The sequence below is a fragment of the Bos grunniens genome, chromosome 15 (assembly GCF_055505025.1).
Source record: "Bos grunniens cultivar Pamir isolate PY7600 chromosome 15, Bosgru_T2T1.0, whole genome shotgun sequence".
Taxonomy (NCBI): Eukaryota; Metazoa; Chordata; class Mammalia; order Artiodactyla; family Bovidae; genus Bos; species Bos grunniens.
Window position 1 is genome coordinate 17,924,176 of NC_141179.1, and position 24,170 is coordinate 17,948,345.

General features: G+C 43.0%; 1 protein-coding gene across 2 annotated transcripts in view; it reads right to left on the reverse strand.

Annotated features, from left to right (window-relative positions):
• The window catches only part of SLC35F2 (solute carrier family 35 member F2), a 58,328-nt gene extending 51,411 nt beyond the window's left edge, over positions 1 to 6,917 (reverse strand). Inside the window, exon 1 of one of the 2 annotated variants that reach the window (XM_086339033.1) lies at positions 6,559 to 6,917. In XM_086339033.1, coding sequence (XP_086195159.1) covers positions 6,559 to 6,656 — 98 coding nt within the window. In that variant the 5' untranslated portion in view covers positions 6,657 to 6,917. The remainder of the gene's footprint in view (positions 1 to 6,558) is intronic. The other variant, XM_086339035.1, reaches the window with a different exon arrangement.
• Positions 6,918 to 24,170: the final 17,253 nt, after the last annotated feature.

Below are 24,170 nucleotides of genomic sequence, written 5' to 3' on the forward strand. Positions count from 1 at the left end.
GCCTGAGACAGCGATTCACATGGCAGAGTAGTTCTCCTTGGTTCCCTTACCCTACTGCTCTCTGCACGGGCGCCCTTTCCCAGTAAAATCTCTTGCTTTGTCAGCATGTATGTCTCCTTGGACAATTCATTTCTGAGTGTTAGACAACAGTTCTCCTGGACCCTGGAAGGGATCCCCCTTCCTGCAACAGATACATGTATACATAGGGCTGAGTAACTTTGCTGTATACCTGAAACTATCACAACATTATTAGTCAGCTATACTCCATCATAATACAAAAACTCAAAAAATATTCTGTAGTACTCTTTTGCAGAGTACTACTCTGGGAAGCTCTAAATCACATAGCATAGTAATACTAGCCTCAAGATCTCAGTAGGATTTGCTGGACTGCAGAAACTGAGTCAATACTTTCCTTAAATACTCTGACTTCCAAGAAATGACTAGAAAGAAGTCTGAGATTCACAGGTGGTTTTTAATGGAATCTTTCTCTGCATCATTGGCATAAATAACCAAGTTTTCATGACATATTACTGACTTTAATTAACAAAGGCCCCTCTAACCATCTAAAAAGAAGTCCCACAATCTGTAGACTTAAAGTTTTTATAATTTATTAAAATAAAAACCATTTAAATCTTTATACTATTTATAAAGATTTATAAATAAGGCCTATTTATACTTTGACTATGAGCAATTCTAAGAAATGAGTTATCTAGTTTCTACAGCATCAATAGGTTAGAAGTCATAATCTAGAAAAATGTAGACTTTTAGATATACTCCATAATACAGAAAAAAAAACATGTGTGACAACTATGAGAAAGAAGTCCAAAAAAATAAGACAAAATATTAACTCAAATGGCCTCTTAGCATATTATGACTACTCAGCAGAATAATTTTAATTATCATAATCATCATAATGATGATCCTGAATCATTAAGAAAAGGTACTATGTTGAATGCACTTTGTTTATTAAAAGGCGAGTAGTCTCATTTCTATTTTAAATATACCATGAAGACTTCTAAATGATGGATTTTTTCCTTGGTAAAATCTCCAGAATTAGTTGCAAATGGACTCACTAAGTATTTCAGTGGGTTGTCCTAACCTAGACAGTTGTTTGATACAAACCAATTAAATGGTGAAGAACTGTTGCCCAAAATTATGACAACAGAAGTCAGTAATCCATTACATAAACAGTGCCACTTTGGGTTTAAAAGTAAGTCTTAATATTTTTTAAAAAGTGAGTTACCTGTAAAATTCACCTGCATGAAATACTTCATTTTCTCTGATGTTCCTCAGTAAATAAAAATATAAGGAAGCTTTATAACTTTTTAATAAACCTACCAAAACTAATGTACACAAGCAGTTACCTTGAGAGGCAATTTGCTTCTTCCATAGCTGTAGCTCATGAAAACTACTTTTTTGTTACAGTATGGTAATGTAATGAGTTAGGAAACAGGTACAGAAGAGCATACAGGAAGGGCACCCAACAGAGAGACAGCAAGGAGCCAAGGAAGAAGACTGCCTGACTTAGTGCTGTCTGCAAAGAGTCTTTAAGCAGCCATGAGGTCAGAGGGGAAAGCATTCAAGGAGGGAGGTACGAGTATAATGACATGGACTATGACGTGTGGCAGCAAGGCACTCAGAGGCGCGCCGGTGTTGCTGGGCCACCACATGAGAGATGCACGTCCTGGGAAATGAGCCTGGAGAGGGAAGTGGGCCAGTGATAGACAGCCTCACAGTTCATGTCAAGAACTTTGAGCTCTCAAAAAAAGGAAAAATTTTGCATGATTCCATTTATAAAAGGGACCTAGAATAGTCAAATTTGTAGAGACAGAATGCAGAATAGTGGTTACCAAAGGCTGTGAGGAGAAAGGGATGTGGAGTTAGGGGATAACAGGTTCAGGGTTTCCGTTTGGAATAATTAACAAGTTCTGGAAATGGAGAGTGGTGATGGATGCACAACATTGTGAATATACGTAATGTCACTGAATTAGACACTTAAAATGGTTAAAACAGTAAACTTTATGTTATATATATATATATATTTTATCATAATAAAAACCTCTAAAAATATAATAATTGTGTTCAGGTAAGGAGAAGACAAAGGAGGGAAGAAGGGAGAGGGAGAGGAAAGAAAAGGAGGGAACAGCGGCCAGAAGCAGTACCAACAGCCACAGCTTGAGCTCCATGCAGTAACCAGCGGCTCTCAGCCTTGTTTTAACTGCAGAACCCTGTCTTCAAACACCTTGCACAAAAGCCCAACTGTAAAACAGGCAAAGCCACGGACCGAGTAGGGGCCAAAGGCCAGCCCAGGAGCCCACCAGCTTCTATTTCCCATCTTGCCCCCATAATGGACCCAGAGGAAACTTCAGTGCTCTCACCAAGAGCTTCCCCAAATTGCAAACCACTGTGCAGGTAATGGGAGGAAGCCAAAAGGTTTCACCCTCAACATGATGCAGTGAGATTTCTGAAACAGTACTGCAAACGTTTAGTTTAGAATCAAATGACTCTACAGTCCATGGGGCTGCGAAGAGTCGGACACCACTCGGCAACTAAACAACAACAACATGAATCAAATGAAACTATCTCCACTTTGCCTCTCCCTGGGGCAGGAGACAGTTGGGCCACAGTTAGGCATTTACAACTGGCCACCTATTTACATTTCTTAGAGCAAGAGAAAGATGGGCTTCATGCCAGACACTTAAAACCAGCCTCCTGTTTGCTAAGTAGGACACATGTCTGACTCTTTGCAACCCCATGGACTGTAGCCCACCAGTCTCCTCTCTCCATGAAATTCTCCAGGCAAGAATACTAGAGTAAGCCCTTCCCTTCTCCAGAGGATCTTCCTGACCCAGGGATCAAACCCAAGTCTTTTGCATCTCCTACAATGGCAGAAGGATTCTTTACCACTGCGCTGCTACTGCTAAGTCACTTCAGTCTTGTCCGACTCTGTGCGACCCCATAGACGGCGGCCCACCAGGATCCCCCATCCCTGGGATTCTCCAGGCAAGAATACTGGAGTGGGTTGCCATTCCCTTCTCCAATGCATCAAAATGAAAAGTGAAAGTGAAGTTCCTCAGTCGTGCCCGACTCTTCACGACCCCATGGACCGCAGCCTACCAGGCTCCTCCGTCCATGGGATTTTCCAGGCAAGAGTACTGGAGTGGGGTGCCATCGCCTTCTCCCACTGCACTACCCAGGTTCAATTCCTGGGCAGGGAATTAAGATGTGAGGCCCCTGCTCACAGCTGCCTCTGTGAGATCATCAACAGCAATCTGCCCTTAGGCAAATTACTTACCTGCCATCAAAGCGAAGTGAAGTCGCTCAGTCGTGTTCAACTCTTGGCGATCCCATGGACTGTAGCCTACCAGGCTCCTCCGTCCATGGGATTTTCCAGGCAAGAGTACTGGAGTGGGTTGCCATTTCCTTCTCCAGGGGATCTTCCCGACCCAGGGATCGAACCTGGGTCTCCCACATTGTAGGCAGACGCTTTACCATCTGAGCCACCAGGGAAGTCCAACCTGCTATCAAAGGGACTAAAAAAACTTTTTATAAGGGCTGATGAAATGTTAGTTAGAAGCCTATCCCTTCTCCAGCGGATCTTCCCGACCCAGGAATCGAACCAGGGTCTCCTTAATTGCTGACGGATTCTTTACCAACTGAGCTATTAGAGAAGCCTGAAGGATACCTTATTGGGGGTAAAATTCTCATTTGAGGGCAGTTATTGGTACCCTTCAGTGTTACTTGGCATTACTCTGGACATGCGCGTGGCTCAGCGTCTGTCTACAATGCGGGAGACCTCAGACGGTAAAGCGTCTGTCTACAATGCGGGAGACCCGGGTTCGATACCCGGGTTGGGAAGATCCCCTGGAGAAGGAAATGGCAATCCACTCCAGGACTATTGCCTGGAAGATCCCACGGACAAAGGAACCTGGTAGGCTACAGTCCATGGGGTCTCAAAGAGTCGGACACGACTGAACGACTTTACTCACTTCTCTGGTTCCTCTGTAATGAGATGATTTAGGGCAGATGAAGGCATGAATGGAAGCTGTGACAAATGTGCCAGTGATGATAAAGGTCTAAACTTAAGTAGTGACAATAGGGATTAGAGCGGGAGGTAGACGCCAGATATTTTCTGGAAGCGCTGTTGAGAAGAGAAATAAGCACTGGCAGCCATCTCATATTCCTCCAAATGAACCTGAAGAAAGGAGCAGAGATAAGCAGGAATAACCTTTGGGTTATTCCTAGAACTGTTCTGGGGGGCGGGGGGTAGGGAGAGGAATATACCCTTGGGCAGAGAAGGCCAGAGGCCACGTGGAAGGCTTTTAAAGTCCACATTTACCTCCTCCCTACACCGCATTACTGCCCATCCCTGTAACAACTTCCTGCAGTGCTGAGAAGTTAAAAAGGTTCAGGCTTTCTAGCCAGGAACCATTCCTCCACCCAGCTCCCTCCAGCTCCTAAGGTAATGAGCTACTTCACCTCTTGAAGTCTAGCAGAAGAGATGAGTTTTAACACTGAGAGTTTAAAATACTAAATATAAGGAGTACTGGCTATTGGGTAAAATGCATTTTTCTGATTGCTGGGTTAGACAAAGAGAAACTGCAAATCAGAATTTATGTTTGGACAGTTGCCAGAGGTAGGACTGAAAATTTAAATGAACAAAAGAGCTCTGCCAAAAGCTCCAGCCCAAGACCCTCAGAATAAAGATCAATAAAGGGAAGATTATAGGGAGTATGGTAGAGTGGAAAGGAAGTCTCAAGAACTCTAGTCATCCCTTATTCATTCATTCACTTGTGGGATTGTGGAGGGGAAAAAAAGATCTGACTTCCTGCTGTTAAGGACTTTGTCCATCAGGAATGTAAGATGCACACAAACAGCTATCACACAGGGAAGAAAATAAAAATCAATAAGGGAGGCACACAAAAATAGTGTGTTTAGAGAGAGAAGAAATCTCATGTCTAGGAAGCTATGAGATATTCCTCGTATTAATAAAATGGAACAGATTGAAAATATTAGAGCATTAGGGGAAAAAATATTGCTCATCTTTCCTGTGTCTTGCTAAACTAATCTGCTCTATCGTCTGTCTTGTCTCGGGGTTGCTGTTATCTCCTAAAGCAACACCACGCCTTCCTATTACCCAAGAATTGGGGGCTGATGATGAATGAAACTAACCCATGAATAGTACCATGAACCAAGCTGTCTGCCACTCCTGTGGTGCAATATCACAACAAAATAGGTACTGTTATTATCCCCATTCTACAAGTGAGAAAACTGGGGTACAGAGGAGTTAAATGACTCATCCACAGTCAGTCAGCTGGTAAGTGGCACAAACAGAATTTGAGTCTGTACTCTTAGACATTACTCTAAGACATGTACTCTTAGATACTGCCTCCCAGCTGAGAACTTCTGTCTAAATTATCAGGCATACTGTATATTGCTGGATAATGCAAGGTGATTTTTGGCCACCTTTCCCCTTTAAAGATATACAGCTGTTTAAAACTATTCTTATTTACATGACAAAAATATATACACCATTATCGATCTAGTTTTGAAAATGGTATGACTTTTCAAGACATAGTTTTCACAACCTTTTATGAAAAATTCGATTTGTTAATCTGAAAAAAGGGGAGGGGGGGGCGGGGAATGCCTGTGTCATAATGAGCCAGTGGCCAGGAGCACTTCAGGTCAGCTGAGACTGGGGTGGACAGGCGTCATTCCTTACCGGTTGTTGCATGGCCTTGCAAAGTTGCTTTAGCTTTCTTTGTTTCTCCATCGGCAAAGTAGGGATAACAACAGTGCCATCTCATAAAGTGGTAAGGATTAAATAATATTATCCATAAAAATTCCTAAGCACAGTACTTGACTGTGAATGCTCCATGAATGCTGGCTTTCATTATTTAGATCCTGAGTTATCTCTATTTCCAGGATACAAGTCGTCCACCGACCACAAAAATGTTTTCCCCGACCCAGAGTCTCTCCCAATCCCTTAAACACACTTCTATTTTCCACAGAGCATGGTGATAACAGAAGCAGCTTCTCTGAGGACCCTGGACCCAAAGGTGGCTGCGTCGCCTCTCATCTCAGCCCAAGGAAGGAGCTGGCTCTCGACTACCTCCAGGCGGCACCAGAAAACTCAACCCCGATTTTTCACTTGGGTGAACTCAACTGAGTGGACTGGGCTCCGCAGCAGTGGAATGCGGACACAGGCTCCAGGGAGAGGAGCTTACCCACCTACCAAGCCCGAGGGTGGGGACCCCTCCTTCACAGCATCCCTGGGGGCTCCATCCCCTGCAGGCTGGGAAGCCACCGGGGACAGACCTAACGATGCCCAAAGAATTTCCCATCAAATCTTATGAAACACATCCCCACGATTTCTAAGAGGGAGCCCAGGGAGGGACACCAAGAGCTTCATAAAGCCAGTAAGGAGTAAAACCCCAGCGGCACGTGTTGAGCCGCCTGAACCAGCTTCCCCAGCGCACGCGGCCGCCGAGCCCGAGCCGGGGTGCTCCCTGCGGCGCCCGCAGCCCAGCCGGCCGCGGGGCACTGCCCTCCACTCACCAGGTGAAGAGTTTGCCCTTGATCCAGAGCAGCAGGCTGGCCGAGCCCTGCGCGTGCGGCTGCCGGCCGCTAGGTCCCGCCGGCGAGGCGGCCTCCATGGGAGCCCCGCGGTCTCCGGCGCCCGGAACCCCTAGAAGTGCCGGGTCCCGGAAGACGGGAGGCGGCGCTTGTGCGGCCGGTGGGGGCTTGGCTCGGCCAGTGGGTCCGCGCTCTCGCTCTCGCCGGCGTCCCTCTCTCACCTCTGCTGGACGGACTCGTTCTGCGGCAAATCATTAACTGTCAAGGCCCTGGGGCCAGACGATCCATCAGCAGATGACAGTCTGGCACCTCCGAGAGCAAGCAGCAGCAGGAGAAAAGGCGCTTTTTTTTTTTTTTTTTTTCCCGCCTTGGCAGTGGAGCTTCACTGCTGGGCGACACCCAGTATGCATTTCAAGTTCTTTATTTAAAATCAGCAAATGAGGTGAATCGAGGTTATGCCAGTGTACTAACCTAAGAAGCGGTGATTTAGCTACTGCCGCCAAAAGCTTGACTCTCTATGTACCAATCACAAACAGAAATAGGGAGTCAGAACCATAGAGAAGGAAAGAGTGGCTTGCTTTCTTTGCCAGGCAAACGGGGAATCCAGAAGGCTAGCGTTTCTAGAACAATGCCCCCGTCCCTGGTGAATAGGTAAAAGTTGTATAGTCTGGCAGGGGGGTGTGATAAGGCTCAAGGCAGTAAAACTCTAGCTTTCTTCAGCGATGTTTTAAAAGGGTGGGGTTACTGACAAGATTAAGGTGTGTGTAGAGTCCAGGTTTACCCTTGGAGTACAAAATGAAAGGGCAAAGGTTAACAAAGTTTTGCCAAGAGAACTGGTCATAGCAAACACCTTCTTCCAACAACAGGAGACAACTCTACATATGCTTATCACCAGATGGTCAATACTGAAATCAGATTGATTATATCTTTGCACCTGAACATGGAGAAACTCCATACAGTCAGCAAAAACAAGACCAGGAGCTGACTGTGGCTCAGATCATGAACCCTTTACTACAAAATTCAGACTTAAATTGAAGAAAGTGGGGAAAACCACTAGGTCATTCAGGTATGATCTAAGTCAAATTCCTTACCATTATACAGTGGAAGTGACAAAAAGATTCAAGGGATTAAATGTAATAGACAGTCAGTTCAGTTGCTGAGTTGTGTGCTACTCTTTGTGAGCCCATGGACTACAGCACACCAGGCTTCCCTGTCCAACTCCTGCAGCTCGCTAAAACTCAGGTCCATTGAGATGGTGATGCCATCCAACCATCTCATCCCACGTTGACCCCTTCTCCTCCCAACTTCAATCTTTCCCAGCATCAGCGTCTTTTCCAATGAGTCAGTTCTTCACATCAGGTGACCAAAGTATTGGACTTTCAGTTTCAGCATCAGTAATTCCAATGAATATTCAGGACTGATCTCCTTTAGGATGGACTGGTTGGATCTCCTTGCAATCCAAGGGACTCTCAAGAGTCTTCTCCAACACCACGGTTCAAAAGCATCAATTATTTAATGCTCAGCTTTCTTTATAGATCAACTCTTACATCCATACATGACTGCTGGAAAAACCATAGCTTTGACTAGACAAACCTTTGTTGCAAAGTAATATCTCTGCTCTTTAATATGCTGTCCAGGTTGGTCATAGTTTTTCTTCCAAGGAGCAAGCATCTTTTAATTTCATGGCTGCAGTCACCATCTACAGTGAAATTTGGATACCAAGAAAATAAAGTCTTTCACTGTTTCCATTGTTTCCCCGTCTATTTGCCACGAAGTGATGGGACCAGATGCCATGATTTTAGTTTTCTGAATGTTGAGTTTTAAGCCAACTTTCACTCTCCTCTTTAAATTTCATCAGGAAGTTCTTAGTTCTTCTTTGCTTTCTGCCATAAGGGTGGTGTCATCTGAATATCTGAGGTTATTGATATTTCTCCCAGCAATCTTGATTCCACCTTGTGCTTCATCCAGCCCAGGATTTTGCATTATGTACTCTGCATGTAAGTTAAATAAGCCGGGTGACAATAGTCTTGATGTGCTCCTTTCCTGATTTGAAACCGGTCTATTGTTCCATTTCAGGTCTGTTGCTTCTTGACCTGCATACAGATTTCTCAGGAGGCAGGTCAGGTGGTCTGGTATTCCCATCTCTTGAAGAATTTTCCAGTTTGTTCTGATCCAGAGTCACAGTTTTTGGCATAGTCAATAAAGCAGAAGCAGATATTTTTCTGGAACTCTCTTGCTTTTTCTACAATCCAACAGATGTTGGCAATCTGATCTCTGGTTCCTCTACCTTTTCTAAATCCAGCTTGAACATCTGGGAGTTCATGGTTCATGTACTGTTGAAGCCTGACTTGGAGAATGTAGAGCATTACTTTACTAGCGTGTGAGATGCATGCAATTGTGTGATAGTTTGAACATTTTTTGACATTCCCTTTCTTTGGGATTGGAATGAAAATTGACCTTTTCCAGTCCTGTGGCCACTGCTGAGTTTTCCAAATTTGCTGTCATATTGAGTGTAGCACTTTGACAGCATCATCTTTAAGGATTTGAAATAGCTCAACTGGAATTCCATCACCTCCACTAGCTTTGCTCATAATGATGCTTCCTAAAGCCCACTTGACTTCGCACTCCTGGATGCATGGCTCTAGGTGAGTGATCACCCCATCGTGATTATCTGGGTCATGAAGATCTTTTTTGCGTAGTTCTTCTGTGTATTCTTGCCACTTCTTAATATTTTCTGCTTCTGTTAGGTCCATACCATTTCTGTCCTTTATTGTGCCCATCTTTGCATGAAATGTTCCCTTGGTATCTCTAAGTTTTTTGAAGAGATTTCTAGTCTTTCCCATTCTATTGTTTTCCTCTATTTCTTTGCACTGATCATTGAGGAAGGCTTTCCTATCTCTCCTTGCTATTCTTTGAAACTCTGCATTCAAATGGGTATATCTTTCCTTTTCTCCTTTGCCTTTAGCTTCTCTTCTTCTCCCAGCTATTTGTAAGACCTCCTCAGACAACCATTTTGCCTTTTTGCATTTCTTTTTCTTGGGAATGGTCTTGATCACTGCCTCATGTACAGTGTCACAAACCTCAGTCCATAGTTCTTCAGGCATGCTGTCTATCAGATCTAATTCCTTGAATCTATTTGTCACTTCCTCTGTATAATCATAAGGGATTTGATTTAGGTCATACCTGAATGGTCTAGTGGTTTTCCCTACTTTCTTCAATTTCAGTCTGAATTTGGTAATAAGGAATTCATGATCTGAGCCATAGTCAGCTTCCAGTCTTATTTTTGCTGACTGTATATAGCTTCTCCATCATTGGCTGCAAAGAATATAATCAATCTGACCTCAGTATTGACCACTCTTATAGACAGAGTGACTGAAGAACTATGGACGGAGGTTTGTAACATTGTACAATAGGTGGTGATCAAAACCATCCCCAAGAAAAAGAAAGACAAAATGGTTTTCTGAGGAGGCCTTACAAATAGCTGAGAAAAGAAGAGAAGCTAAAAGCAAGAGAGAAAAGGAAAGATGTACACATTTGTTTGCAGAGTTCCAAAGAATAGCAAAGGGAGATAAGAAAGCCTTCTTAAGTGATCAATGAAAAGAAATAGAGGAAGAAAACAGAATGGGAAAGACTAGAGATCTCTTCAAGAACAGAAATAACAAGGGAAATTTCCTGCAAAGATGGGTACAATAGAGGCCAGAAACTGTGTGGGCCTAACAGAAGGAGGAGGTATTAAGAAGAGATGGTAAGAATGCACAGAAGAACAAAGGAGATCTTAATGACCCAGATAACCATGATGGTGTGATCACTCACCTAGAGCCAGATATCCTGGAGTGTGAAATCAAGTGGGCCTTAGGAAGCATCACTACAAACAAAGCTAGAGGAAGTGATGGAATGCCACCTGAGCTATTTCAAATCTTAAAAGATGATGCTGTGAAAGTGCTTCACTCAATATGCCAGCAAATTTGGAAAACTCAACAGTGGCCACAAGACTAGAAAATGTCAGTTTTCATTTAAATTCCAAAGAAAGAAAGGCAATGCCAAAGAATGTTCAAACTATCATAAAATTGTACTCATTTCACATGCTAGCAAAGTAATGCTCAAAATTCTCTGTGCAAGCCTTCAACAGTAGATGAACCAAGAACTTTGACTATGTGGATCACAAAAAACTGTGGAAAATTCTTAAAGAGATGAGAATACCAGACCACTTAACCTGCCTCCTGAGAAATCTGTATGCAGGTCCAGAAGCAACAGTTAGAACCAGACATGGAACAATGGCCCGGTTCCAGATTGGGAAAGGAGTACACCAAGGCTATATATTGTCATCCTGCTTAATTAACTTATATGCAGGGTACATCATGTGAAATGCCAGGCTGGATGAAGCACAGGTTGGAATCAAGATTTCTGGGAGAAATATCAATAACCTCAGATATGCAGAAGACACCACCCTTATGGCAGAAAATTAATAGGAAATAAAGAGCTTCTTGATAATGGTGAAGGAGGAGAGTGAAAAATCTGTCTTAAAACTCTACGTTCAAAAAACTGAGATCATGGCATCCAGTCCCATCACTTCACGGCAAAAAGACGGGGAACCAATGTATACAGTGACAGACTTTATTTTCTTGGGCTCTAAAATCACTGCAGATGGTGACTACAGCCATGAAATTAAAAGATGCTTGCTCCTTGGAAGAAAAGCTATGACAAACCTGGACAGCGTATTAAGAAGCACATACATCACTTTGCCAACAGAGGTCCATCTAGTGAAAGCTATGGTTTTTCCAGTGGTCATGTATGGATGTGAGAATTGGATCATAAAGAAGACTGATCATTGAGGAATTGATGCTTTTGAACTGTGGTTTTGGTGAAGACTCTTGAGAGTCCTTTGGACTCCAAAGGGATCCAACCAGTCCATCCTAAAGGAAAACAGTCCTGAATATTCATTGAAAGGACTGATGCTAAATCTGAAGTTCCAATACTTTGCCACCTGATGCAAAGAGCTGATATTATAAAAGACCCTGATGTTCAGAAAGATTGAAGGCAGGAGGAGAAAGGGACAACAGAGAATGAGATGGTTGGGTGGTATCACCGACTCAATGGACACGAGGTTGAGCAAGCTCTGGGAGATGGTGAAGGACAGGGTAGCTGGCGTGCTGCAGACCATGGGATCATAAAGAGTCAGACTGAGCAACTGAACAACACCAACTGACAAAATTAAGTTGTGTGCAGAGTCTCAGGTGGTGCCTCTCCTAATATAGGATGAGCCTTATCTCAAGGCTGCTACTTCCTTGATAAGCAACTGTATGAATCTGCTGTTTGAAACTCAGGGGAGGTCTTGGAAGCTGCAGTCTTACATACAAGAAATGAGAGAACAAAAGGCCTCCATGGCCGGGAGCCCCACAGGGCGCTGCTCAGCATCACTACAGCCTCTAGTTCTTGACCTCTGCTAACTTGAAAGGACCAGCTAACCCTTCCCCTGACCTAGTCTTCCTCCCTTTGACTAACATAAAAGATATTTGCCATCTAAAAGAACTGAAAATGCTTTATTCTGTGTCTCCTTTCTACTGAAAACACAGGTAAAATCTTGTGTCCTATCTTAAAAGGATCCTGGAAGCATGTCGTTGACTTGAAAAATAATCACAACCTAAAAGCTGAGAGTTATGTTTTATTAGGTGGAAACTTTTAGGACTTCAAGCCTGAGAGACAGCATCTCAAGTGACCCTGAGAGAACTGCCCCGAGAGGCACAAGAAGGAACCAGATTATACAGAAGTTTTACAGCACAGGGGAGGTAGTCTGAACATCAAAAGATTATTGTTATTTAAAGAAAACCAGATTATCCCAAGTTAAGGGATTTAGGGCTTCTCTGTGTATAAAAGTAGTACTAGTGTTAGTCACTCAGTTATGTCCGACTCACTGCAATCCCATGGACTGTGGCCCGCCAGGCTCCTCTGTCCATGGGATTCTCGGCAAGAATGCTGGAGTGGATTGCCATTCCCTTCTCTGGAGGATCTTTCTGACCCGGGGATCGAACCCAGGTCTTCTTCATTGCAGGCAGATTCTTTACTGTCTGAGCTACAGGGAAGATCCTCTCTATGTATGGGAAGATACAAGAGTCTGGGCTCATTGAAATTATTGCTTTCATATGTATCTCAGCTATCTGGGGACAGTAACCTGTGTTTTTTCACATCCTGAGCTTCTTTGGTGTCAATGTAGGGAGTGGCTGCAGTCTGATGGCTGCTAGATCACAGGTGGTCTCCTTCCTCTGCCCTTAGGGCTCACCAGCTCATATTGGAGGGATGTTGGTTCTAAGATGTTTACTTAACTGATATGGCAGGAAATAGGTGTGTCTCCTTCCTTACAGGTGTGTTCATTTTGCCTTTCAACATTCAGAATTGTCTCTGAGGTGTCAGAGAAGAATGCCAACCCCTGGCACTCAGCTAGGGTGCTCTGGACCTGGGTCATGGCTTCCCATGATTGTGCAGGCCCTTGGGACTAGGAACTGGGGTCATAAAGTTCCTGATTCATTGACATGAGGACGTTGGTGGGTCTTGTAGACTCCTGCTTCTGGAAAGGAGATAAGAAAGACAAGAGAAAGAGTTGGGACCACTTTTCCCTGATTGCGTCCTTCCCGGGGCAAGGTTCAGATGGCCAAAGTGGGGAGCAGGCCATGAGAAGATTCTAAGAAAGAAAATAGATTTCAGAAAATGAAATGTAGCTTGAGGAACTCCAAGTTTAGCAGCTGCCAAGTGAAGTCACTCAGTCGTGTCCGACTCTTTGTGACCCCATGGACTGTAGCCCACCAGGCTTCTCATCCATGGGATTTTCCAGGCAAGAGTACTGTAGTGGGTTGCCATTTCCTTCTCCAGGGGATCTTCCCGACCCAGGAAGATAGCAGCTACAGAAACCCCAAATTTGAATGAAATCTCTCTGTATCTGCATGTGCATGCTCAGTTGTATCCGACTTTCTGCAACCCCTTGGACTGTAGTCTACCAGGCTCCTCTGTCCCTGGGATTTCCCAGGCAAGAATACTGGAGTGGGTTGCCATTTTCTTCTCCAGGAGATCTTCTGCATTAGCAGGCAGATTCTTTACCACTAAGCCACCTGGGAAGCCCCTCTCTGTACACTGGTCCAATATCAAATCACAGAGACAGAGTTTTGGGTGTAGTAGAAAGTTCAGTTCAGTTCAGTTCAGTCGCTCAATCATGTCCAACTCTTTACAACCCTATGGACTACGGCATGCCAGGCTTCCCTGTCCATCACCAACTCCTAGAGTCTGCTTAAACTCATGTCCATCGAGTCAGTGATGACATTCCAACCATCTCATCCTCTGTCATCCCCTTCTCTTCCTGTCTTCAATCTTTCCTAGCATCAGGATCTTTTTCAATAAATCAGTTCTTCGCATCAGGTGGCCAAAGTATTGGAGGTTCAGCTTCAGCATCAGGCCTTCCAGTGAATATTCAGGATTAATTTCCTTTAGGATTGTCTGGTTTGATCTTACAGTCTAAGAGACTCTCACAAGTGTTCTCCAACACCAAAGTTCAAAAACATCAATTCTTCAGTGCTCAGTCTTCTTTACTATCCAACTCTCACATCCATACATGAATACCGGAAAAACTATAGCTTTGACTAGACAGACCTTTGTTGGCAAAGTAATGTATGTGCTTTTTAATATGTTGTCCAGGTTTGTCATAGCTTTTCTTCCAAGGAGCAAGCATCTTTTAATTTCATGGCTGTAGTCACCATCTGCAGTGATTTTGGAGCTCAAGAAAATAAAGTCTCTCGCTGTTTCCATTGTTTCTCCATCTATTTTCCATGAATTAATGGGACAAAATGCCATGATCTTAGTTTTTTGTATGTTGAGTTTTAAGTCAGCTTTTTCACTCTCCTCTTTCACTTTCATCGAGGGGCTCTTTGTAGTAGAAAAAGAAAATTTTATTGCTTTGCCAGGCAAAGGGAGACACATCAGGCTCCTGTCTCAAAAAACTGTGTGTCTCAACCCCAAGAACTTTGATGAGGGATTTTATAACAGGGAGTCAAAGGTGAGGGTCCCTGACAAGATTGGTGTTTGAGGGATCTCAGGTTCTTGGCTCCTAATCTTGATAAGCTGCTCTGGTCCCTTTAATCTTGCCTCAGGTGCTTTCTTGGCTGCTTCTCCCTTAATTACCAACTGTTCCATTCCACCCTTTGGAACTCAGGAAAGGTCATAATGGCTGCAGTCTTTCTTACAAGAAATGGGGGACAGAAAGTTCTCCATGCCTGGGAGCCCCACATGGCCCTTCTCTGTTTCACAAGCACAAGTTGGAGTAATAACTTTGAAGATCAAGGAATCTCCAAGCCAAGGAGTAAAGGCAGCCACTAGAAGTTTAGAGCCATGAGAAGTAAATAACTCTGTCAATTGAAGCCTTAACTATAGCCCAGTAAAACTGATTTCAGACTTCTGACCTCCAGAACTAAAAGAGATTAGATTTGTGAAAGACTTTATTTTCTTGGGCTCCAAAATCACTGCAGATGATGACTGTAGCCATGAAATTAAAAGATGCTTTCTCCTTGGAAGAAAAGTTATGACCAACCTAGACAGCATATTAAAAAGCAGAGACATTACTTTGCCAACAAAGATCTGTCATGTTTGGCTCAACATTTTACCCCCACAGGAAAATGGGGACCAGGAAATATAGTCAACCATTCATGTAGATTCCAAATTTATGGATAAAGTTATATGTATTTTCTAAACATAAACTTCCTCAGAAAGTAGCACTAGTGAAATGGAGCAGGACCATATGGTACTTGCCCCCCGACGATGTCCTCTGCCTGCCTTTTGCCTGTGGAAAACTTTAATCAAAGAATAAGTTTAATCAGAGAAGTGAGAAATGCTGAGACAAAGGAAAACAGTCTAAGGAGACTAAATAATAATAATGTAATCATTAAGCTGGTGGCTCAGAGGTTAAAGTGTCTGCCTGCAATGCAGGAGAACTGGGTTCAATCCCTGGGTCGGGAAGATCCCCTGGAGAAGGAAATGGCAACCCACTCCAGTATTCTTGCCTGGAGAATCCCATGGATGGAGGAGCCTGGTGGGCTACAGTCCACGGGGTCGAAAAGAGTCGGACACGACTGAATGACTTCACTTTCACTTTCATTAAGCATAGTCAAGGACCTTTAGTTCTTTCTCAAGGTCTGTAGATAGTATTCTGAAACATATCCTGTGAGCTGTCTTATAGATACTAAAACCCCAGGTGGAAACGTTAACGACATGATGACCAGACTGTACCCAGGACATGAACTGTCACAATTCTGAGAACTGACTGCAAAGAAGTGTGAACAAGTGCCTTCCAGAACTGAAGATTATCTGTACCTAAAACCACCAAGATGATGCTGGTCAGACCACTGATGGCCAATTTGAAGATGACTGTTAGAGAGGACCGTGCTGTTTCTGCCTTAGACATCCCCCCACCCCCACCCACTCTGTCTATAAATGCTGTCACCTACTGCTTGTCAAGGGGGAAGGTGGCCTTTGAACAGATGTCTACCACCCTCCTTGCACAGTTGCCGGCAACTGAAATAAACCAAACTTTCCTTTACACCAAACTGGCCTTTTGAGCAGTGAGCAGCCGGACCCCTCACACCCTCCTTTTGGTAACATTAATAGTATTGCTCTAGCTTTGCTCCAAAACGAGCGCAGCCTCTTACTAAGGATTATTAATCAGTCTACATTATTTTGGCATCAGGATTAAAATACATTGAGTGGATCTGTGGACACTAATCCACAGGTTTTTGTCAAAGAAAATTTACTGAAATATTTTGTTTAGGGAGACTACTCGTGGTCCTGTGTCTTAAGACTCCTCACTCCCTATCCATGGGGCCCAGATACCATTCCTGTCAGGGAACAAGATCCCACATGCCACAGCTAAGAGCTTGCATGCCACAACTAAGACCTGCCACAACCAAAAAAATAAATAAATAAAAAGTGTAAAATAAATATTTTTAAAATGTGTTCAGGTGTTGGAGATTTTGCACATAATAACCTTACTTCTGGGGCTTCCCTAGTGGCTCAGCTAGTAAAGACTCTAGCTGCAATGCAGGAGACCCGGGTTTGATCCCTGGGTCAGGGACATCCCCTGGAGAAAGGAATGGCTACCCACTCCAGTATTTTTGCCTGGAGAATTCTGTGGATAGAGGAGCCTGGAGGGGTGGCAAAGAATCAGAAAGGACTAAGTGAGTAACTTTCACTTTCACTTTTCAATCTTCTTAGAAGCACCAAAAAAGAGCTACCACTTATTGAGCACCTACTGTGTGCCTGATACTTAATGTAATTTTCAATCCTGTTTCAGTTATCTTGTTATGTACCAAATCACCCCAAATCTTACTGGTTTCAAACAACAATCATTTTATTATCTCTTGTGGTTTCTGTGGATCAGAAATTTAACGAGGTCTGGACCAGGCAGTTCTGGCTCAAAATCTTTCTTGCCATTACAATCAGAAAGCAGCTGAAGCTGGAAGGCAAGGCGGGGAGGATGTGGGAGTGTTATTGCGACAGCATCCAGGGGCTGACAAGCATCTCTCTGCATTTAGTTCTATGTGGTCTCTTGCTGCTATGCTTAGTTGCTCAGTCATGTCCAACTCTTTGTGACCCAATGTACTGTAGCCCACCAAGCTCCTCCGTCCATGGGGATTCTCCCGGCAAAAATACTAGAGTGGGTTGCCATGCTGTCCTCCAGGGGATCTTCCTGACCCAGGGATGGAACCCAGGTCTTCCTTATTGCAGGTGGATTCTTTACCATCTGAGCTCTGTGGTCTTTTATTGTGTGCTGATTTGGGCTTCCTCACAAACTGATGACTTTAGAGTAATTGGTCTGCTTACACAGCTTACACAGCAGCTGGTTGCCCTCCAAGCAAGTGTCTAAAGATAAAAAAGCCAAAGTATTGTTTATGTGATCCAACCAAAGATCTACCATGCTGCTGCTGCTAAGTTGCTTCAGTCGCATCTGACTCTGTGCGACCGCATAGACAGCAGCCCACCAGGCTTCCCCATCCCTGGGATTCTCCAGGCAAGAACACTGGAGTGGGTTGCCATTCCCTTCTCCAATGCATGAAAGTGGAAAGTGAAAGTGAAGTCGCTCAGTCATGTCGGACTCTTAGCAACCCCATGAACTGCAGCCTACCAGGCTCCTCCATCCATAGGATTTTCCAGGCAAGAGTACTGGAGTGGGGTGCTATTGCCTTCTCCATGAATATACATGTAATTAAACAAGTTGAATTTATTACTCCCTGAAGTGAGAGAGAACAAAGCCATGGGAGAATTACCAGATATCTTGGTAAAAGGATGTTAGAAAGGACCTGTTAGGGTTTGGGCTTCCAGGTGGTGCTAGTGGGAAAGAACCCACCTGCCGATGCAGGAGATGTAATAGACTCTGGGGTTGGGAAGATCCCCTGGAAGAGGGCATGGCAATCCACTCCAGTACTCTTGCCTAGAGAATCTCATAGACAGAGGAGTCTGGCAAGCTACAGTCCATAGGGTTGCAAAGAATTGGACACGACTGAGCGACTTAGCATGCATGCATGTATGAGTGGTTTGAGGGAGGGTCTGAGGAAGCAGGAATTGATTTGCCCTAGATTGAATGCTGTGAGATTGGATGCAATTCTGATTGGTACCTCATAAACTAGACTAGGGTGAGGATAAAACTACAATTGACAGTGAAATAGCAGTCACTCATTTTGACTAAAGGGGGAGAGTTGGTATTTTGGGGGTGTCACAGTGAGAGACCTTTTTTGTTTGTTTAGATAAAATTATGAAGTAGCCTTGTTTTGTCTCATTTTATCATGGGCTCAAGGTAGTCTTGTCTTAGAGCGGTACTCTGAGATTGTTTATGTTCAATAAGAGAAAAATATGACCTAGCAATAAGTGCCAGGCCAGCTTCCAAATGTTAAAAACTGCTTATTTTCTTTCTCAGCATCTTCTTTCAAGACCTAAACTTGGAAGTCACATAGCATCACCCTCACCATAATTATGAACCCTTCCAGATACAAGGGGAGTGAATATAGACCATGTTACAACCTGAATGGTTTGCGTTTCTACAAAATTCATATGTTGAAATTTAAATCTCAGTGTTATCATATTTGAAAGTCAGGCCTTTGAGAGGTAGGTAATTAGGTAATAAGACTGAAAACCAGAGAGCTAGCTTGCTTTTTTTCTTCTACGTGAGGACACAGTGAGAAGTTAGCAGTTGCAGTTAGCAATCTGTAACCAAGAGGGCTCTCACCAGAACCCAACCATGCTGGCACCCAGATCTTGGACTTGCAGCTTCCAGAACTGTAAGAAATAAATGTCTGTTGTTTAAGGCATTCAATATATGGTAATTTTTAAAGGCAGCTCAAATAAGAAAATCCCCAGCTTTTTTTTTTTTTTTTTTTTTTAATCTTCTGGCCACATCACATGGCATGTGGGATCTTATTCCTCACCCAGGGATTAAACCTGTGCCCACTGTATTGGACCTGCAGAATCTAAAACACTAGGCCATCAGGGAAGTCTTAAGAAAATCCCCACCTCTTGATAGGAGAAGTGTCAAAGTCACATGAAAGTGAGTGTATGGAATGGGAGCTATTGTTGCAGATATATTTGGAAAATATAGTCTGCCACAAATGCTTTACAAATTCCAAAAGCATTTCCAAATGCTTTCCTTATTTACACTGATTAACTTATTAGCGCTGCTTTTTTTGAGGTGAGTAACTCAAAGCTCAGAAAAATTAAGTAACCTGCCCAAGATTTTCAGAATAAAAATTGACTGACTCACCAGGCTGCCTCTGTGATTTAACTGACAAGTATGCTGAGCCTCCTTCCCACTACCTTTTCTCCCCTGTTTATAAAAATAAGTGTAAATAAACATACTTTTAATTCTCAACAAACACAACATATTGTATAATAAAAACCATTATGAATATTTGTGTCATATTATGATTGTCATGAATAAAAAACATAAGATTGTAGTTCTAAGTGTTTATGATTTTATGATATGTTCTTTTGTGAGGCATTTTTGAATATTAAAAATACCATAATAGTAATAAAATGCAACATTTTTATTGACAAGAATCAAGAAGAAGAATTCTAAAGCAGATATCAACATTTAAGATTCACATAAACTGGAAACAGTATTTAAGATAAACTAGTCATTTCTAACATTCTAGTTGAATGGTTCTATGGGGCAGGAGGGCCGAGAGGAGCTACTCCACATTCAAGGTCAGGAGTGGCAGCTGTGAGGAGATACCCCTTGTCCAAGGTAAGGAGCAGCAGCTGCGCTTTGCTGGAGCAGCCCTGAAGAGATACCCCAAGTCCAAGGTAAGAGAAACCCAAGTAAGACAGTAGGTGTTGCGAGAGGCATCAGAGGGCAGACACACAAACCATGATCACAGAAAACTAGTCAATCTATTCACACGGACCACAGCCTTGTCTAACTCAATGAAATTAAGCCATGCCATGTGGGGCCACACAAGATGGGCGGGTCATGGTGCAGAGGTCTGCCAGAATGTGGTCCACTGGAGAAGAGAATGGCAAACCACTTCAGTATTCTTGCCTTGAGAACCCCATGAACAGTATGAAAAGGCAAAATGATAGGATACTGAAAGAGGAACTCCCCAGGTCGGTAGGTGCCCAATATGCTATTGGAGATCAGTGGAGAAATAACTCCAGAAAGAATGAAGGGATGGAGCCAAAGAAAAAACAATACCCAGTTGTGGATGTGACTGGTTATAGAAGCAAGGTCCGATGCTGTAAAGAACAATATTGCATAGGAACCTGGAATGTCAGGTCCATGAATCAAGGCAAATTGGAAGTGGTCAAACAGGAGATGGCAAGAGTGAACATCGACATTCTAGGAATCAGTGAACTAAAATGGACTGGAATGGGTGAATTTAACTCAGATGACCATTATATCTACTACTGTGGGCAGGAATCCCCTAGAAAAAATGGATAGCCATCATGGTCAACAAGAGAGTCTGAAATGCAGTACTTGGATGCAATCTCAAAAACGACAGACTGATTCTGTTCGTTTCCAAGGCAAACCATTCAATATCACAGTAATCCAAGTCTATGCCCCAACCAGTAACGCTGAAGAAGCTGAAGTTGAACGGTTCTATGAAGACCTACAAGACCTTTTAGAACTGACACCCAAAAAAGATGCCCTTTTCGTTATAGGGGACTGGAATGCAAAAGTAGGAAGTCAAGAAACACCGAGAGTAACAGGCAAATTTGGCCTTGGAAGACGGAATGAAGCAGGGAAAAGATGAATAGAGTTTTTTCAAGAGAACGCACTGGTCATAGCAAACACCCTCTTCCAACAACACAAGAGAAGACTCTACACATGGACATCACCAGATGGTCAACACCGAAATCAGATTGATTATATTCTTTGCCGCCCAAGATGGAAAATCTCTATACAGTCAGCAAAAACAACACCAGGAGCTGACTGTGGCTCAGAACATGAACTCCTTATTTCCAAATTCAGACTTAAATTGAAGAAAGTAGGGAAAACCACTAGATCGTTCAGGTATGACCTAAATCAAATCCCTTATGATTATACAGTGGAAGTGAGAAATAGATCTAAGGGACTAGATCTGATAGATGAGTACCTGATGAACTATGGACAGAGGTTCATGATATTGTACAGGAGACACGGATCAAGACCTGTCTTTTGTACAATGTGAAGTCAAATGGGCCTTAGAAAGCATCACTATGAACAAAGCTAGTGGAGGTGATGGAATTCCAGTTGAGCTATTTCAAATCCTAAAAGATGATGCTGTGAAAGTGCTGCACTCAATATACCAGCAAATTTGGAAAAGTCAGCAGTGGCCACAGGACTGGAAAAAGGTCAGTTTTCATTCCAATCCCAAAGAAAGAAAATGCCAAAGAATGCTCAAACTACCACACAATTGCACTCATCTCACACGCTAAAAATTCTCCAAGCCAGGCTTCAGCAATACGTGAACCATGAACTTCCTGATGTTCAAGCTGGTTTTAGAAAAGGCAGAGGAACCAGAGATTAAATTGCCAACATCCACTGGATCATCGAAAAAGCAAGAGAGTTCCAGAAAAACATCTATTTCTGCTTTGACTATTGACTATGCCAAAGCCTTTGACTGTGTGGATCACAATAAACTGGAAAATTCTGAAAGAGATGGGAATACCAGAGCACCTGACCTGCCTCTTGAAAAACCTATATGCAGGTCAGGAAGCAACAGTTAGAACTGGACATGGAACAACAGACTGCTTCCAAATAGGAAAAGGAGTACATCAAGGCTGTATATTGTCACCCTGCTTATTTAACTTATATGCAGAGTACATTGTGAGAAACACTGGGCTGGAAGAAGCACAAGCTGGAATCAAGATTGCTGGGAGAAATATCAATAACCTCAGATATGCAGATGATACCACCCTTATGTCAGAAAGTGAAGAGGAACTCAAAAGCCTCTTGATGAAAGTGAAAGAGGAGAGTGAAAAAGTTGGCTTAAAGCTCAATATTCACAAAACAAAGATCATGGCATCTGTTCCCATCACTTCATGGGAAATAGATGGGGAAACAGTGGAAACAGAGTCAGACTTTCTTTTTGGGGGCTCCAAAATCACTGCAGATGGTGACTGCAGCCATGAAATTAAAAGACACTTACTCCTTGGAAGGAAAGTTATGACCAACCTAGCTAGCATATTCAAAGCAGAGACATTTGCCAACAAAGATCGTCTAGTCAAGGCTATGGTTTTTCAAAAAAAAAAAAAAGGCTATGGTTTTTCAGTAGTCATGTATGGATGTGAGAGTTGGACTGTGAAGAAAGCTGAGCACCAAAGAATTGATGCTTTTGAACTGTGGTGTTGGAGAAGACTATTGAGAGTCTCTTGGACTGCAAGGAGATCCAACCAGTCCGTTCTAAAGGGTATCAGTCCTGGGTGTTCTTTGGAAGGACTGATGCTAAAGCTGAAACTCCAATATTTTGGCCACCTCATGTGAAGAGTTGACTCATTGGAAAAGACTCTGATGCTGGGAGGGATTGGGGGCAGGAGGAGAAGGGGACGACAGATGAGATGGTGGGATGGCATCACCAACTTGATGGACATGAGCTTGGGTGAACTCTGGGAATTGGTGATGGACAGGGAGGCCTGGCGTGCTGCAATTCATGGGGTCGCAAAGAGTCAGACACAACTGAGCCACTGAACTGAACTGAACTGATGATGTCCTACAAAACCTTTTAGAACTATACCAAAAAAATATGTCCTTTTCATCACAGGGGACTGGAATGCAAAAAGAGGAAGTCAACAGATATCTGGAGTAACAGGCAAATTTGGCCTTTGAGTACAAAATGAAGCAGGACAAAGGCTAACAGAGTTTTGCCAAGAGAACAAACTGGTCACAGCAAACCCCCTCTTCCAGCAACACAAGAGAAGATTCTATACATGGATGTCACCAGATGGTCAATAGCAAAATCAGATTGATTATATTCTTTACAGTCAAAGATGGAGAAGCTCTACACAGTCCTCAAAAACAAGACCAGGAGCTGACTGTGGCTCAGATCAAGAACTCCTTATTGCAAAATTCAGACTTAAATTTAAGAAAGTAGGAAAAACCACTGGACCACTCAGGTATGACCTAAATCAAATCCTTTACAATTATACAGTAGAAGTGACAAATAGATTCAAGGGATTAGATCTAATAGACAGACTACCTGAAGAATTATGGACAGAGGTTCATGACATTGTACAGGAGGCAGTGATCACGACAATCCCCAAGAAAAAGAAGTGAAAAAAGGCAATATGGTGGTCCAAGGAGGCTTTACAAATAGCTGAGAAAAGAAGAGAAGCTAAAGGCAAAGGAGAAAAGGAAAGATATATCCATCTGAATGCAGAGTTCTAAAGAATAACAAGGAGAGATAAGAAAGCCTTCCTAAGTGATCAAAGCAAAGAAATAGAGGAAAAGAATAGAATGGGAAAGACTAGAGATCTCTTCAAGAAAATTAGAGATACCAAGGGAACATTTCATGCAAAGATGGGCACAAAAACAGACAGAAATGGTATGGACCAATAGAAGCAGAAGATGTTAAGAAAAGGTGGCACGGTTACAAGGAAAAACTATACAAAAAAAAGATCATAAGGACCCAGATAACCCCGATGGTGTGATCACTCACCTGGAACCAGACATCCTGGAGTCTGAAGTCAAGTGGGAAGCACCACTACGAACACAGCTAGTGGAGATAATGGAATTTCAGCTGAGCTATTTCAAATCCTAAAAGATGATGCTGTAAAAGCACTGCACTCAATATGCTGGCAAATTTGGAAAACTCAGCAAAGGTCACAGGACCTGAAAATTTTAATTTTCATTCCAGTTCCAAAGAAAGACAATGTCAACGAATGTTCAAACTACCACAAAATTGCACCCATCTCACATGCTGGCAAAGTATTGCTCAAAATCTACAATCTAGGCTTCAACAGTATGTGAACCAAGAACTTCCAGATGTTAATGCTGGATTTAGAAAAGGCAGAGAAACCAGAGATCAAATTGCCAACATCTCTTGGATCATAGAAAAAGCAAGAGAGCTCCAGAAAAAACATCTACTTCTGCTTCA